This window comes from Microtus pennsylvanicus, chromosome 1 (genome assembly GCF_037038515.1).
Source record: "Microtus pennsylvanicus isolate mMicPen1 chromosome 1, mMicPen1.hap1, whole genome shotgun sequence".
Lineage (NCBI taxonomy): Eukaryota > Metazoa > Chordata > Mammalia > Rodentia > Cricetidae > Microtus > Microtus pennsylvanicus.
Genome location: NC_134579.1, coordinates 36,825,933 through 36,843,076, shown reverse-complemented (window position 1 = coordinate 36,843,076; position 17,144 = coordinate 36,825,933). Strand labels below are relative to the sequence as shown.

Here is a 17,144-nt window from a genome sequence, read left to right as displayed (position 1 = left end):
CCCTCCGCCGCCCGGCACCCAATCCCAGCGCCGCGCACGTGACGAGCGCTGCCTGCGATGACCTCATCCCTGGTGTGGGATGACGTCAAATTCAAGATGGATGGAATCACAGCGGCAGCGGCGGCTGCGGGTTGCGCGAGCCGAGTGTGAGAGGAGAGGGGCCCGGCGCCTGCCCCGGGGCTGAAGAGCGGTGAGTAGCCGTCACGTCCCGCGCCCTAGGAGGACGTCGGGCCCTGTTCGGGGCTACGGCCTCCCCGCAAAACGCGGCCTTTCCTGACGTAACTCTGAGGTGATTTCTCTCCTTTTTTCCTCCACCAGAGGGTTGCGGGCGCCGGGCCCTTCTACGCGTGCGCGGGGCCGCGGTCCTCACGGAGCATGCTCAGACTCCCACGTAGCCGAGTGTGTCTTTACACTGCGCATGCTTTATGCCCGCACTTGGCCTCGCCCTCGCTCCTGCGCATGCTCGGCCTCCGGCCCGCTGAGCTGCTAACCCTAGCCCGGGTGGCCTGGGTAGCCAGGGAGCGCAATCGGGGCGCGCGCCCCCACAGAACCGTTGAGACGCCGCTGCAGGCAATGGTGCACACTCCGGGCCCGGCGGCACGCGCGCTCGAGACCGGGTAGCCGGGTAGCACCCCGCACCTGCCGCGGTTGGAGCGTGACAGCCTGTCGGTCAGCTCCCCCGCAGACACCTCCTGAGCCCCTGCCGCCCCTCTCCCTCCCCAGAAAGACCCTCCTCGCCCAGGGACTTAGAGCAGAAGACCTCCCTGCAGCCCTTCCGTCTCCCAGGCCTGGTTATCAGGAGCACCTTGAGTGTCCCTCTGAAGAGAACGCACCTTGTAATCAAAGAACCGTGCGCTGTGCATCCCTGAGACCCTGGGTGCTGGAGAACCACACACTTCAGCACTTTGTAGGGAGCTTTAGACAGATACTCCTTGAGGGTGCCTGACACAGGGTGCGGTGTTGAGGGACACTGAGCAGCCCTCCGAAGCCTGGAATTTTTGCGTTGGTGCATAAGCTCCAAACTCCTCTACGTCCTCAGACATCTGTGTTACAGCATAGTCCGGTGATTGTTCATCAGCATGACCCTGAGTCATGAGTTCCTGGATTTGTTTCGTGAACTTCTCCACCTTGTTTAAAAGGGCCAAAAATAGGTTAATCCATGTTAGCGTTTCCACCGAAAACACTCCTCCATGTCTGGCAATTAGTCATTATCCTTAACCTTACCCCTAAATATTGGCGTTAAAGAAGAAATTTGGCTTACTTAAAAGTGACTCTAATCCAGCCTATCCACTTATCAATATAGCATTTTTATTTAGTGAAAGTATAGGGAGGAAATAGAAATTGTCAATAGAAGCTCTCCCTCAAGGAATTGACAGTATTATGTAGTGGGGGAAGTTAGGTATGGGAACACTAAAAGCAACAAAAGGGGTCTCCAGACAAGGTGATAACTTGAGAAGCCATTTTAGTTGTCCCTGTACTAGAGCTGATTGAGGACTGGATTTACAGGTATCAGAAACTGGCCAGAGGGCAAAGGAAAGAAAATACCTTTCTGCCTGAAGAGACCTGGCTGACATCACCCCAAACTAAGGAGGCGATGTATGAAGACAAGCAGGGGTGAGGGTGTGGATCACAGTGCCATGTAGGACAAGTGGGATAACTGAAATGGATCTGTTCGTAAGGCAGCCAGGGACTGAAGTCTGAGGAAGTCTGAGCAGAGATACAGGTGGAATCATAATTCAATTGCTAGTGTAACTACGAAAGTTCAGAAAAAAACTTAGAAAATGCCCTGTGCTGGGTTCTACAGGGCTCTGAAAAGATAAAGGTGAGAAGGCTAGTGAACTTTCTCTGCATGGTAGACCCCTGTCAAGCCTGGTGCTAGGAATTCACAGATGAAAACAGGGACTTTTTGAGGGGAGCATGTGGGATATTCTGAGGTCTCCACATACAAAAGCTGATGCATTGAAATCACTAGGGCATTATTGCAGAGGAATGTAGTATTGCTGTTGGCAAATTGCAAAAGCTTTATAGTTCCACGGTGGCCAAGTAAAGGAGAAGTAGAAGTTACTTTTAGGTTTCAGAAACTGGAAATGCAGGTTTATGGGTTACTTGGTAAGAAGTGACACCCAGGTATGGTACAGAGAGAACTGACATTAGTCAGAGAAGCCTGTGTGCTAGTCTGTAGTTTGGGTTTTTCTAGAAAATAATTTAAACAAATTGTAGTCTAAAACAGGGCAGTAAAGTGGCCAACGTTATTTAGAGAAAGCAATCAAAGAGCTTCATTTTTACTCCATAATTTGAGTAGAGAGTAGAAAATAATCACATATTTATTCTGTAGGATTCCAAGCTGGGCATCATGGGGAATGTCAGAAGTAATGTATTGGACTTTAAAGAGCTTGCAATCCTAGTGGGACACACAGCCAGCTAGCATACGACAGTAAATAAACACAATGTAGTGGTGTGCCTGTTCAGTGTGGCAAAGGATGACAAGGGTTTGTAACCCACATTGGCCTGGACTCATCCTCCTCCTATGTCAGCCTCCCAAGTGCTGGGTGTAGAAATGTGCCACACTGGATTTGGTTTACTTGTTCTAAGCTTAAGTAAGTTAATGGCTGTGTTTTCTGACCTGCTTTAATTTACTATACAGACCGGTGACCTAAACAACACAGTTACAGAAACTGGAAATTGGAAAGATGTTGTTGGCAGGCCAGGTGTCTTCTGGGGTCTCTGCCCTTGGCTTGTAGACAGCATCTTCTTATATCTTCATAGGATCTTCCCTCCATGTTTGTCTCTGTTCTAATTCTTTGTTTAAAGATGTCGGTTTTATTGGACTAAGGCATAGTTTAATTTAATTAGCTGTGTAAAGACTTCAGCCCCAAATATGATTGCCTTTTGAGGTGCAGAAGTTAGGACTTCTCCATACGAACTAGGGATGTTGGCTGGGAATGTTCAGCCCTAAGGGATTCCCAATGAGTAGAACTTGAGCTGAGTTGGAAAAGGAGTTTATCACAATCTAGGATGGTTCAGGTTGAGTGGTGGAGGTGGCCAGGTGGGCAGATTTGTGTCTCTAGGACAGAAACAGGGAAAAGTCACAGGAGGTAACTAAAGAATTTTAAAAGTAGTCTGAATACAGATGTCTATAGAGACTTGAAGGCCTTTTATTAAAGATTTTGTGGTTTAGCCTCCTTTGTTTTAACTAGGATAGAGGGGACTATGACATTATCCATTCTTTTCATCTTAACAAAGCATTACAACAAGATGGCTCCTGAGCTCCCTCTGCACCCCTGAGGACTACACCAGCCATCAAACTTCTCTCTCCATCAAGATATTTAACACATTAAAATCAGCTTTGGGGGTTTCCTTATTACTAGACAGTGGGGCTTTATCTTGAGTACCCATGTGTTCAGATACATTTAACCATGCCTTGCACATGGAGACAGCCAGTGAGCAAGCTGCTTCTGTGGAAGAGATTGTGTGTTGGTACAGTAATGAAAGCCTTGCTTGAGGTATCTCACATATGAAGGATAAGCATGAAAGGCAGGGCAGGATGCAGGGAGCATGCAGAAATATGCCAGAACAGAAACTGACTGGTTGAAAAAGAAATTTATTGTAAGAAATACTTGAGGGCTGGAGAGATGGCTCAGAGGTTAAGAGCACTGACTGCTCTTCCAGAGGTCCTGAGTTCAATTCCCAGCAACCACATGGTGGCTCACAGCCACCTGGTGCCCTCTTCTGGCCAGCAAGCATACAGACAGACAGACAGAACACTGTATATATAATAAATAAATAAATCTTAAAAAAAATTCAAAAAAAAAAGAAATACTTGATTATTCTTGAGGTTTGAGGAAAATCTTTGAGAAAAAAAACTTGAACCACAAAGGACAAAACCAACCCACTTGCAGGAATGTATGAGTCAGGCACTAGCACGTTGAATTTTCAGCCCACACTAAGATCAGTCCATCAGTTCCACTCAGCTATTGCCCTTGTCTTGTCATGAACTGTAGTCTAGGGAGAAAGTTTCTAGTTGGCTTGGTATTCAGTAGTGTCTACAACCGTCAGCTTGCACTTGCTGGGCACAAGTGTTCTCCCAAAGCAACACAGAAGGTCTCTGCAGACCAGCAGAGGCTGCTTGTCTGCTGTATAGCTAAGAATCTAAACCACCACAGTGGAGCCGTCCTCTGGCAGTGGCTGACAATCTGAACTAGGGAGAGAGACTGAAATGTGTTGAAGTGGAGTACAGTAACTTGATACCATGAAGGATCCCCTCAGCCAGTCTGGCTTTGAAACCTGAGGCACTTGAGATAATGTCTAGGTGTCTGCAATGTTACCAGGTGAGTGATGATAAAACTGAAGCTCAGCGCCAGCTTTCTGTCACCATGTAGTAAAATCAAGTGGAGAGAGAAGTGAGGACCTGGGGATCGGCTGTGTGTGTGTAGTCAGGTGTTGGATGTTCACCTGTGTCACCTGATCCCTAGAGTTCAGGATCGTGTTAGGTTTTTGTCAGCACTCTCCAACATGGCACAGGGACAGTGTTCCCAGAACTTAGCTTAGGTTAGTAAAGGGACATTTCCCACAGAGCTGTTAGAGTTTTTTTGACTAGCCCAGAGCCTAGCTCATTTGTAATAATCTTTAGCTATTGAACCAGTCTCTTAAATTAAAATAGGGGAAATTGTTTTGAATCCTTTCCATCTCCTCCTCACCCTCCCTTTGTAGTGTCCTACTGTGTTTTTGACTATGTGCTTCTTTTTCTTATACATTTATCCCCAGATATTCTGTTCCAAAAGTACCTACCTTCCTTAAACCCCAAAGTCCTTATTCCATGTAACATGAGAATGGAAACACTTGGGTTGAATTAATTTATATTAAGATACAGGTGTCTCACCTCAGCATCTAGTATATCAGAGGCATTTGTGTGATGGCATGAAGTAATTTCATTGAGTCTAGCTGTGAGGGGCCTTAGGGTTCTTCTGGGGAGTTGACTTAAGGTCAGGGCAGACTTCAAAAGATTTTAAGCCTGGGCTAATCAGATAACATTCATGGAAGTTCTGAGCCTTTGGCTTTAACTTCAATACCAAGTGAATCCCAAGTCTTTCCTGATGTCACTTAATCATCCACCCTCCCACCTCCTGGCCACTTTGACAGTCTCCTGACATGAGTGTTCTTCCATATTCTTGCCTTCTTTATCACATTGTTGTCTGCCCAGTCACAGGAATGTAAGGTGCAGGAGAACAGGAAGCCAGCCTGCAAGCTCACCTCCCACCATCAGCACCTCTGTGATGCACAGTGTGCAGCGGGCTCACAAACACTCGGGAGAGGAAGAGAGAAGGAAGATGTGTACTTGCCAGGTGGGATTTGCTCTGGACCTTTCGCAAGTTGCTTTGTTTATGTCTCGTGAGATTTCCACATGTAGGTAGGGCTAGCACTGAACAAGGATACTACTGCTCAGAAAGGATGAGCAGTCCTAATAAGATTGCATTCCTAAAAGATGGCAGTAGACCAAAGACTTCTCTGTGGATAGCAATCTACCATGAGCTTTTACTGTAATAATTCTCTCCTCGCCACTCCCCCCTTGAAGCTCCAGGAAACAACATTAAGTAGAACTATCTCAGGCAGAGTTTGGAAAGGTATTTGTAGGGAGATCCAAGTGATGAGAAGTCAGCCTATTTCAGAATCTGGCTTTCTAGGGAAGTTTGTCTCAGCTGCTTCTGCTCTTCAGTGGGCCTTTTCTTCCACAGCCCAGTACCTTCCAGGATTTTCTGCCATGGTTAAGTGATGGGATTTCTGCATTAATGAGTCAGGCGGAGATGAGCACACTAATAGCTGTGTGGTTTGTACATGAGATTTGTTGCTGCTGTGAGCTGTAGCTAACTCATGCAGGAAAATGAGTCTGCCGTACCTTAACATTGATTGAGAAAGTACACCTAGCAGCATAACTGCTGTTCTGATGCCTGAGCAGCTGAGATATCAACAGGTCAGGTCCAGAGGGTTCGTCTGCACTTCCCCATCATAGCGTACTGGGTTGCCAGACAACACTCAGAAGCTTTGCTTTTCCCCTTTGCTTGTTCTCTCAAGACAGTGTTTATACTTTAGTTACTAAACTCAATAGACAGTTATACCTGCTGTAATCAAATGTAAGACTTCAAATAGTCCTAGTTTTCAGGTAGACCAGGACTGGGACCATGTTTTCAAGTACTTATAATAGAATTAAAGTGAAGGTGAATCATACCACCTAGCCTTCTCTTCCGTCTCTCCAGAGACTGTAGGAACAGGTGTCACTCTTCTGCTTATGATTTCCAGTGTCTTCATTTTGGTTCCCGAAGCCTTTCATCTAGATCAGCGTCATGACACTTTCCAGGATGACTTTAGTTCTCTCTTGTTTGTAGTGCTGCACGAACTGCCCCTGTGCCTTTTTGGGTTCCCTTACCTTTCCTGCCTGGCTCTTCCCCATGCTTTGGTCCATCCTCTGACTGCTCTCACCTGGGTCTGGTGGCTGTCACCTATACTGCGTCTCCATAGACATTGTTCTGTACCTGCATAACTGCACAGTGTCAACAGATTGTTGTGTGCTATTCCTATGCAAGACTAAACTCCAGGAACTAGGCTGTGCCTGTTTGTTTATTTATTTATTTTATTTTATTTATTTATTTTTTGATATCCTATGTGGTTAGAGTTTTAGCACATTCTGGCTAACTTGCACCTGTGGTTTTAGGCTGTCTTGGTGTCTTGGTTTTCCTCTCAAAAGTAGAGCCTGAAACAACAGTTTAGATATAGATGTTTGTGTGGGCAGAGATTCCAGGGAGCTCAGAGAAGGAAATAGAAAGATGCAAAGGCAAGATTGATAAATTGTCACTCGCCTGTAGAGTGTCAGAACTGAAACCCCTAGAAAAGGAGAGGCAAAGAGGGAAGCAGCCTGATTTCTCTGCCAAATCCATTTCAACAAAGGCCCTCTTTTTCCCTGTCCTGGCAAGGTCCTTGACTCTTCCTATTGCTCTCTAGTTACTCTATTAGGAAACCTAATGGCTCTGCCTTTACATCCAGTACCAGCCTCTGCCAAGCCATCGTGGCAGTAGCCTTCTCTTTTGTCCTTTGGTTTGTTGTCTGCTGTCCACAATAAAGCCAGATATGTTATAATTAAGACATAACTCGGGCTTATTCCTTGTGGTCTTCCCAATGCTTCACCCCCATTTCCTACATTGAACAATTCTTTTCTAGCTACGCAGCCTTACAGTCTGACTCCTGAGATGATATTGTCTGTGACTCCCAGCTCTTTTGGCTCTAGTTCTACATGACCTTAGTATAGTTCTTTCCTCTGTTGTGTTGACTTTACCTCATAATCTCCAGGCTTATGCCCTGCTCTCTTGAGTCTTCTCAAATGTACTTCCATGAGTGATTGGATAGGTAGATGGATGGATTTTAGGTAGGTAGGCACTATTTGTAGGTACTAAGTGATGCCCCTCAGCAGCATTGTGTGGAAGCTGTTACTATCCCTGTTTGCTGTGCAAGGGAAAGATTGGGACGTAGGTTAACTGACTAGCCCAGAACATAGGTGACTCTGACCTCCCAGGAAAAAATTCTTTTACCACTCATCTGGATGCATACTTGCACACAGAGCATATGTCTGTCTATCTGGAACTGCTTTCCCAAACCCTTGACACACTTAGTATTTTCTAACATTTTCTCTCTTGGTGCTTTATCTGTTCTTAATTGCTGGTTTCAATTACTTGAGAAATACCTTCCTATCCTTTGCTTCTGGTCTGCTGTTTCCCTTGTGTCAACATCTCCAGAAATTTTCAGTGCTACAGACTGCCAGTGCTGGCTGAGTCAGTCCTGTGGTTCTGCTGACCCCTGTAAAAAATGAGACGTGTCTTTATTCAGATGCGTGGTTCTTACAGTGAACTAGGAGTGAGGGAGAAATGGAAATGGAAGAAAAGGATCTAATCCAAGCTACATGTCACTGTTAAAGAAAAGCAGGCAGGAATGAAGAGAAACCTGGTGGGTGCTAGATTCATCTCCAGTGGCAGAGCCACACCCCTATCCGCATCTTGTATTCTATTCTTTCTGAAAACCAAAGAGCCTAGTCTCCGAGTGACCAGTAAAGGCTGCCCCTGGAGAGCTGGGGGCTGGGGACTTGTTGGCTTACATCTGGGGCTGGGTGTGGTCCTTGGCAGCATTCCTTCTAGAATAAGCCTGTCAAAGATGTATCTAGTCACTATGGATACATTCTAATAGTAAAAATCAGTGTCTGTCTCTATCTCTGTCTTTCTCTGTCCTGTCCACATCACCTCCACCTCCCCACCCCACCCCCGTGGTGCTGGTGTTGGGATTCGGGGCCTTACTCTACCTCTAAGCTACATCATCCTCCCAGTTCTATGACAGTACTGTTAGTAGGAATCAGTGATAAAAAAAACCAGACCACGAGAGGAGGTGCTCATAGAGCAGAGCCCACACATCATGTCCCATGAGCAACCTGCTTTATGCTAGAGCACCAGGGAGGGACTGGAAATCTAGACCGTCTCTTTTGATGCTAACTTAGGCCTATTCTTGCAGTCCTAACAGTTAGCTGCATATTTATTGTTTGCTGTAGAAGCTTGCACATCTAATCTTTGCCACACACTTGCAAGAAGGCGCAGTTGTTACCTTACTTCACGCACAGCCCTGTGTACAGAGGACATCAGCTCACAGGGTAGAGCTAGCACCTCAGGCAAGTGTCTGTCCCCAAAGCTCACACTCACCAAGTTGCCTTCTATTACCTTTAGGTTTGAGAAGAATATCAGTGACCCTTCAGTTCAAACTCCCTAATCAACTTTACAGTCAGGCTAAAGTTCTCTATGCTGTTGAAAATGACTAGTGAGAAAATAGCATTTAAAAAAATCGCAAGCAATTAGTGTAAGAAAGAAAACAACCTTTTAATTTTCTAATGTTTCTAACCTTTATTGAACAGTCTTACCTAGTAATTAGCAAGTAATTCCCTTTCCAAGTTCATTTTAAAAAGTCCACAATCTATTATTAATTTTTGGCAGTCATGTTGCATTTAAGTATATATCTTATAAAACAAAATATAAGATAATAGTAAAAACTGAAGTAGAATTATAGACTTGAGGAATTTTGACAATTCAAATTTAGTTTATTTTCTGAATAAACTAAATGTAACCAAGCATCAGATGGGTAAGGACCCTAAATGTTAAACCTCATTTCCAAGTGTCACCTATGTGTCTACCTATTAAGTTCGAGCAGGCCTTTCATGGAATACAAATGCTGATGGTCTCACCTTCTGTCTTCCAGATCAATTGCAGGATGGAGGGACTGCTACATTACATCAACCCAGCACATGCTATCTCTCTGCTCAGCGCCCTCAATGAGGAGCGCCTTAAGGGACAGCTATGTGATGTACTCCTGATTGTTGGGGACCAGAAGTTCCGAGCTCATAAGAACGTCTTGGCTGCCAGCAGTGAGTACTTCCAGAGTTTATTCACGAATAAGGAGAACGAGGCACAGACTGTCTTTCAGCTGGACTTCTGTGAGCCTGATGCTTTTGACAACGTTCTGAACTACATTTACTCTTCCTCCCTTTTTGTGGAGAAGGGCAGCCTTGCTGCTGTGCAGGAACTGGGGTATAGCCTTGGTATCTCCTTCCTGACCAACATCGTTGCCAAAGCCCCTCAGGCTCCTTTTCCAGCCTGTCCCAACAGGAAAAGAGTTCCGGTGGAAGATGACGAGACCAGCTCTCAAAAGCGAAGTGTCATCGTGTGTCAGGGCAGAAGCGAAGTGCCAGGGAAAGCCAGTGTTCCAGCTGTGCAGGACCTCAGCCATGCTGCCCGGGCGTCCCCGAGTGGTGCAGTCAAGACCAGCACCAGTAAACCACATGTGGCCAAGCCGCCAGAGCAGCTTCAGAGCCTGTCCTTAACTGAAAAGAGTTGGCCGAAGGATAGTGCTGCAGTATATGCAAAGTCTGTGGAACAACCTGGGGCTTTGGATGATCCTAACAGGGGTAGTTTGGTTAAGAGAAATGCAGTCCTACCCTCAAAGCCTTCACAAGATAGGGAGGCCATGGATGATAAACCAGGAGTGAGCAGCCAGCTTCCCAAGGGGAAAGCTATAGAGCTGGCTCTGAAGAGACCACGGCCACCTGTTCTGTCTCTTCGTAGTTCATCAGAGACTCCATATCTCTTAAAAGAGACTAGCAAAGGAGGCAGTCAGGGGGAGGATAGGAACTTGCTCTACTACTCTAAGCTAGGCCTGGTGGTTCCATCCAGTGGGCCCGCCTCTGCAAACCAGAGCATTGACAGAAGTGGCCCACTAGTGAAAAGCCTCCTCAGGCGGTCACTGTCTATGGACAGCCAGGTTCCTGTCTACTCCCCCTCCATAGATTTGAAGTCGTCCCAGGGATCATCCACAGCAGCAAATGAGGCATCAGGCAGTGTGTTCTGTGCAGTGTCTCAAAAGTCCTCTTTAAAAGATGGCAATGACAAAAAAACCCTGGATGACAGGCCTCAAGTGCTCCAGCCTCATCGCCTCAGGTCCTTCAGTGCGTCTCAGTCAACAGACAGGGAGGGAACCTCCCCTGTGACTGAGGTGCGCATTAAGACTGAGCCTAGCAGCCCTCTGTCGGACCCCTCAGACATCATCCGGGTCACCGTGGGAGATGCAGCCACAACTACGAGAGACCTGCCCCTCAAAACAGAGGAAGACCAGAGGGACATTAGCAGACTCCCAGCAAAAAGAAGGTTCCAGACAGACAGAAGGTCACCCTTGAAGAAAACAAGGGCAAATGAGCATGGGCCTTCTGTCTCAGAAGAGAACTGTGAGGAGGGCAGGAGCCCTCCTTCCCTTGACAGCAACTTCCCAGATTCTGAATTAAACAGAGAGGAGTTTGGTGAGTTGGAGGGGACGAGACCAAACAAAAAATTTAAATGCAAACATTGCCTTAAGATTTTTAGATCAACCGCGGGTCTTCACCGCCATGTTAACATGTACCATAACCCAGAGAAGCCTTATGCTTGTGACATCTGTCACAAGAGGTTTCATACCAACTTCAAAGTGTGGACACACTGTCAGACCCAACACGGCATAGTGAAGAACCCATCGCCAGCCTCTAGTTCCCATGCAGTGTTGGATGAGAAATTCCAAAGGAAACTGATTGACATAGTGAGAGAGAGGGAGATTAAGAAGGCCCTGGTCATTAAGCTCAGGCGCAGCAAGCCTGGCTTCCAGGGACAGAGTAGCTCCCCAGCACAGCAAGTCATCAAGAGGAACTTGCGCTCCCGAGGCAAGGGGGCCTACATTTGTGCCTACTGTGGCAAGGCGTACCGCTTTCTCTCTCAGTATAAGCAGCACATAAAGATGCACCCGGGAGAGAGGCCCCTCGGAGTGAGCAGAGCTGCTAAGCCGAAAGAGCAGGCTCTGGCACGCGCGGTAGAGAGCAAGGAGGTTTTCCCGTGCCGCCTCTGTAATGCTAAGCTCTCTTCTCTTCTAGAGCAAGGCAACCACGAGCGCTTGTGCCGGAATGCCACCGTTTGCCCTTTCTGCAGCCTCAGGTTCTTCTCCCCAGCGCTGAAGCAGGAGCATGAAGACAGGTGTGAGTACAAAAAGCTGACCTGCCTGGAGTGCATGCGCACCTTCAAGTCTTCCTTCAGCATCTGGCGGCACCAGGTGGAAGTGCACAACCAGAACAACATGGCTTTAGCAGAGAACATTTCCCTGCCTACCCTGGACCACAATGGTGAAGTGGCAGCTGCTTCCAGGCCTCAGTCTGAGCCTAGCAAGGTAAACCATGTGACTGCTCCAAAAGAGGACACAGTGTTTAGTGACTCTTCAGAGCAAGTGAACTTCGATTCTGAGGATTCCTCCTGCCTCCCTGAAGACTTGAGTCTTTCAAAGCAACTGAAAGTCCAAGTCAAAGAGGAGCCTGTGGAGGAGGCTGAGGAGGAGACTCCTGAGGCCAGTGCAGCTCCCAGGGAGGCTGGTCCCAGCAAGGAGGCTGGTCTGTGGCCCTGCGAGAAATGTGGGAAGATGTTCACGGCACACAAGCAGCTGGAACGACACCAGGAGCTGCTGTGTTCCGTGAAGCCCTTCATCTGCCATGTGTGCCACAAAGCCTTCCGTACCAACTTCCGGCTCTGGAGTCACTTCCAGTCCCACATGTCTCAGGCCACAGAGGAGCCTGCACAGAAAGAGGCTGAGGTGTGTCCTGTGCCCACAAATTCCCCCTCACCACCACCTCTGCCACCTCCACCGCCCTTGCCTAAGATCCAGCCCCTGGAGCCCGACAGCCCCACAGGCCTTCCTGAGACTCCGACCCCTGCCACAGAGAAACTGTTTGCACCCCAGGAGTCAGACACCCTCTTCTACCATGCCCCTCCCCTTTCAGCAATCACATTTAAAAGACAGTTTATGTGCAAACTCTGCCATAGGACATTCAAGACCGCTTTCAGTCTTTGGAGTCATGAGCAGACACACAATTAAATGACCTACCCCTCTCACCTGTCACAGAACAGCAGCCCCTGGCTTTGTGAACTGTGTCCTAAGACAACTCTTTTTAAAAAAATAATAAAGGTTGGAAACTGTTATGTTTGAATTTAGATTTGGGATAAATTGATGTTGGCTAGGAATGTTCTAACAACTTCAGAAACAAACTCTGAAATATTGTACTTCTGGACCTCAGCCAGCAGGGCTTTGATTCTGTTACTGTTGAAGTTGAGTTAATGTTGCTGAACTGCATGGTTCCTCATTCCAAGGCGTCGCTATAATCACTTGACTGAGGTTTTTGGGTTTTGTTTTCTGGGTAGTGGGATACTAGGGTATTGTTGGGTTTTTGGTTTGGGGTTTTTTAATTTATTATTTTGGACACCTAAGTTTGAAGTAACCCTTAGCCATGTTTTTAAGGCCAAAAACATACAAGGAAGAAAGGGAGTTGTTTGCAGTATTGAGTCAGATTTTAGAATAACTTAGCAATAAGAAAAAAACAAACCCCAACTTTAATAAATTATCCTGACACTTGATAAAACAAAAATTTGGTATTTTGTGGTCCTATGAAACTTTTTTTATGAAAATTGTGAGAATTTAAATCAGCAATAGTCACACTTAGTTTTTTTTTTTTAATAAAATAAGCTGTCAGTCACTTCATATAATCAGTGATGGTCACATGCTAAGGAAGGCAAAGGAACAGAAGCCTGACTGTGGAGTGCTCAGCAGTCAGCAGCAACAGATTAGTTTGGAAACCACAGGGCTCTGGTGTGCCATCTGCACCACAGCGGCTCACAGCTGGCGCTCTGGAACTGACATGGTCTCTGCCAGCTTGAAACCCGGGTGTCGCTGGGATAGGCGTTGCTAGCATGAGGTCAGCACAGCACAGCCTGACCACATCCTAGCCCACCATTCATTCTCGGCCTTCAGAGATTAGAGGAAGTGCCTCGTTGTAGCTTCCATGTGCTCTCCGAGAACTGTCCGCACAACATACACATTTCTGCCTGTCTGATGTGAGGACTTCTGTGGGAGTATTGACGTGGATAGCAGTGAGAAGTCACTCTCTGACATGCAAATTTGTATTGAAACACTAGCAAAGGTCCAAAATTAGTTTTTGCAACTTGATTTGGTACTTAGGGTTTGAGCTTCTTTTTTTCTGTTCCATGTAGGTTGTAATTAAAACCCTCTCCATAGGCAATATCCAAAGTTCAGTGGAGTAATTCAAAAGGCAAACTTTTGATTTTGCTCCCTCGAGGGAGGAACACACCTGGAAAGAAAATTAGGGGAGGAGAAATTCCCTATTCACTTTTGCTGTATGCTGTGTCTCCACATTTTCAAGGTGTGCTCTAGCAGAGACACCACCCGTCTGCTCACCAGCATCCTACACCCATGGTAGCAAACATTTTTATAAAATAGTCATTGACTTTATATACTCTAGAAGCTATATGTGGAATTTTGACCTTTATCCTTTCACTTGAAAAGGCTATTGAAAATCCATAAATATGTCTGCATTTCCTATTTCATTCCTTAAATTTTCAGGAAAGGGAAATAAAATTAGGTTGCAGTTACCGATTCTTGCCATCTGCTTTTTTGAACTATGCATTTTAAAGATGAACTGAAAGTGTCCACCTTTAATGAATGAAGCTAGTGCCAGGCTAGGTAGCTGTCCATTGAACTCATTCCGTGTGGCGAGTGTCTGGTCTCTCCCTCCCTCTAAGCCCCTTGGAGTGTCACTTTTCTTAAGACCATCTCCCTGCATGGTCATCTCCTGTGTAGCTACAGAGCGATAATCTCCAAACCTGGCATTGCTAGTACAGTGCCCCAGGACTTGAACCTATGCTACATTTTTGAAAATTTATAAAATAACATTGTTGTAAAAAAAAATAAATAAAAGAAGTATTTTTGATCTAAATGTAAGGTCTGCATATCTGTTAGGTTTTACAAATTACCAGTGTTTGTCACCTTTTTTGTTTAGAACAAAACATAAGATTTCAAATAAAATTTTGAACCAAAAACATTTATAATGCAGTTGTGGTTTTTCTATTGCTTTTTATACTGTATCTTAAAGGACGTCAGACTGAAAGAGTTTATTTTGGTGTCAAAAACTATCCTTCCACTCATGTAACTATTTTAAATGCTAAGAAACAATATAATGAAAGACATTAATCACTGTATTCAGTAAACAGTTTTTTAGAGGATGTTTATTTCAGCCAGCAGGCAGATATTTGGTGTTCAATAAATAGGTCTTTCACCATTGTAAATCTTTAGATAAGTAAAGATATTCTTGTAAATGTTTTTCTGATTGTAATTAATTTTTGCAAGTATGGAAAGCACATTGTTTCTTGTAATTATTTAAGATGCCTGCTTTTTATGCAGTTGTGGAAAGAATGTAAACTGTTTTAATATATTCTTTGTTAACCTGAGAACTTGTTATTGAATTGTTTTTCTTTATGTGGGGAGGATTAAGTACATTGGAAACATGTTTTTCCCATTCCGGGCTACTGAGCAGATTCTACCTTTACAACTAGTTCCTACATCTGCAGTTTTGCCAAATGTATAGCTGACCAGGACTGTGTGTGTGACTGTGTTCTTCTATTTGAAAAGATTACGTGGTACTCAGTCATTTACCACCTGAACCCACACGTAGCCTGTGCTGGCGCTAATGATAGTGGGACTGAGATGGTAAGATGGGCCTTCTCCTTTTGACAGAAGCCTGAACACCGCCTTCCCAGGCCTGGTGGCCAGATGGCAGGCCTGAAGCTGGACTGTGTTTCCAGTAGTTAAACTCCCGTGGATGTGTGTGTGCGTGTGTGTGCGCGCGTGTGTGCGTGCGTGTGTGTGTGTGTGTGTGTGTGTGTGTGTGTGTGTGTGTGTGTGAGAAGTCAGTGCATTTCCGTAGTACAAAATGAGTAGCTTTCATTCCTTCAGATTTCTTTATCAATCTTATATATTAACCTTTGCTTAGAAATTCAGAGTCAGTTTGTTAATTTCTAATTTCTGATTGGTGGTTTGGGGGTAGTTGTGAAATGCATTAATGACTTAAAGTGTTTTTTTAAAAATAGATTTCAGTTCGGGTGTGGTGGTATGTACCTATCATCACTGTATTCTGTTTGGGAAGCTGAGCCCAGCAATAGCATAGAGAGACTGTCTCCAAAAAACTAGTCAAAGTATTCAAATAGGTTTCCCTTGCTGTAGCTTTAGCACTTTAAGACATTGGATATTTTCATGACTTTTTTTTTTTTAAGCAAGCTCTTCAGAGCCCTCTGTGAGGACTCCAGTTGGGAAGAAGACCACTGGGGACTTTTCTCCGGGGCAGAGAGCTAAACTGGGGTTCAGATTCTAGAAAAGAAAGGAAAGTTAGTGTCTGATGTTTTAAAGATTCCTTTTAGAGACAGACTTTGGGGAATCCAAAGTATTTTCCTATAAATCTTTGAAATAATTGGATTCCACATTCTCAGATCATTTGTGTATGCTGCCTGAGTCTCCACATTCTTGATTAATATTGAGTCTCAAAAGGTGGCCATTTATAGCTGGCTTTAATCCAAACTGCCCTGAGCAGTTTTTCATCAAATTCTATCTAACTGAAAGTAAGCAGGTTTTATAATTGTGTAACCATTAGACACTGGACATGAGTTTTGGCAGTACGACACTTAAGAGATTTTGTGTGTGATGAGGTCTGCTTTCTCACTTTATTCTCGTTTCCAATCTTGGGCAGTCTAGTCATAGCTGGTCTTCTTCCATGTGAATATTTCTTAAGCTATGATTCTTCTAGCGTGGTCATTTGACAGTTATGAGCTGCTCCTTTGGTAAAGTGTCCCTTGATTGGATTGGCCCCTGCCATGCATATGTTTGGAGCCAGAATAACACAGAAACTATATTCTCTTCACATCCCGCCAGGGGTCACAAACATACACAACTGTAGTGTAGTTGTCCTGTTTCTAGTGTGTTCCTTTCATTCTTATGCCTGATGCAAATGCTACCCATCTTCTCTGTACTTTCCCCCCTTTGCAGCCAGAACATAATTTATGGGAGATGTTTCAAGACTCTAAAATCCTATTCCTTTCCTCGACCTTACCCTGTAGTTTTGGCTAATACCCATTGCCTAAGTCATTTATTTTTTTGTAGTCACTGCCAAGTAGGGATTGCCTCATCTCACCTTTGCTTCATTTATTTATCGATTTTCTTTCCTGAAAAATAAAAAAAAAAAAACCAGCCCCACACTCTCCCACCCTCTTATTTTGACCTACCCATCTAATCGTGTGTGCTGTGGAGTCTCTGATCCCATTCTGTCCAACTGGCTATAGCCTGTTGCCTTCAGTCTTTATTTAATGCTTAAATTAATCTAAATATTCCTTCATGTGTTTTGCTTCAGGGCATAAGATGTTATATAACCTTATTGCATTCTTTTCCTCCCACATGTCTGAAACCAGCCATTTCCTTCGTAAGTTCAGTTACTTTGGGTAAGGATCAGAAAGCAGAAGCATGGATACTCATTTGCACGCAAACGTGGATACCCTAAATTCTTCAGCAACCAGACTTAAAGGAGGACAAATACATACATATGACTGAGAAGATAGCTCAGTTATTTTTCAAATATAAGAACATGAGTTCTATTCTTAGGACTTGTTAAAATAAATAACGAGCCCAGCGGTGGTGGCGCACGCCTTTAATCCCAGCACTCGGGA

General features: G+C 45.1%; 1 protein-coding gene across 6 annotated transcripts; it reads left to right on the top strand.

The window, feature by feature from the left end:
• The first annotated feature begins 71 nt into the window (after positions 1-71).
• Positions 72-14,885, top strand: Zbtb21 (zinc finger and BTB domain containing 21). 6 transcript variants are annotated; one of them, XM_075961576.1, is made up of 4 exons: positions 72-190; positions 5,201-5,342; positions 9,280-10,870; positions 11,471-14,885. In XM_075961576.1, exons 2-4 carry the CDS (start codon positions 5,274-5,276, stop codon positions 12,457-12,459), a joined length of 2,649 nt encoding a protein of 882 aa, XP_075817691.1. In that variant the 5' UTR covers positions 72-190; positions 5,201-5,273; the 3' UTR covers positions 12,460-14,885. The 6 variants fall into 6 exon arrangements, with proteins under 6 accessions (XP_075817691.1, XP_075817711.1, XP_075817682.1 ...); XM_075961596.1 differs by having other exon boundaries at positions 75-190; positions 9,280-9,445; XM_075961586.1 differs by lacking the exon at positions 5,201-5,342 and having other exon boundaries at positions 85-190.
• Positions 14,886-17,144: the final 2,259 nt, after the last annotated feature.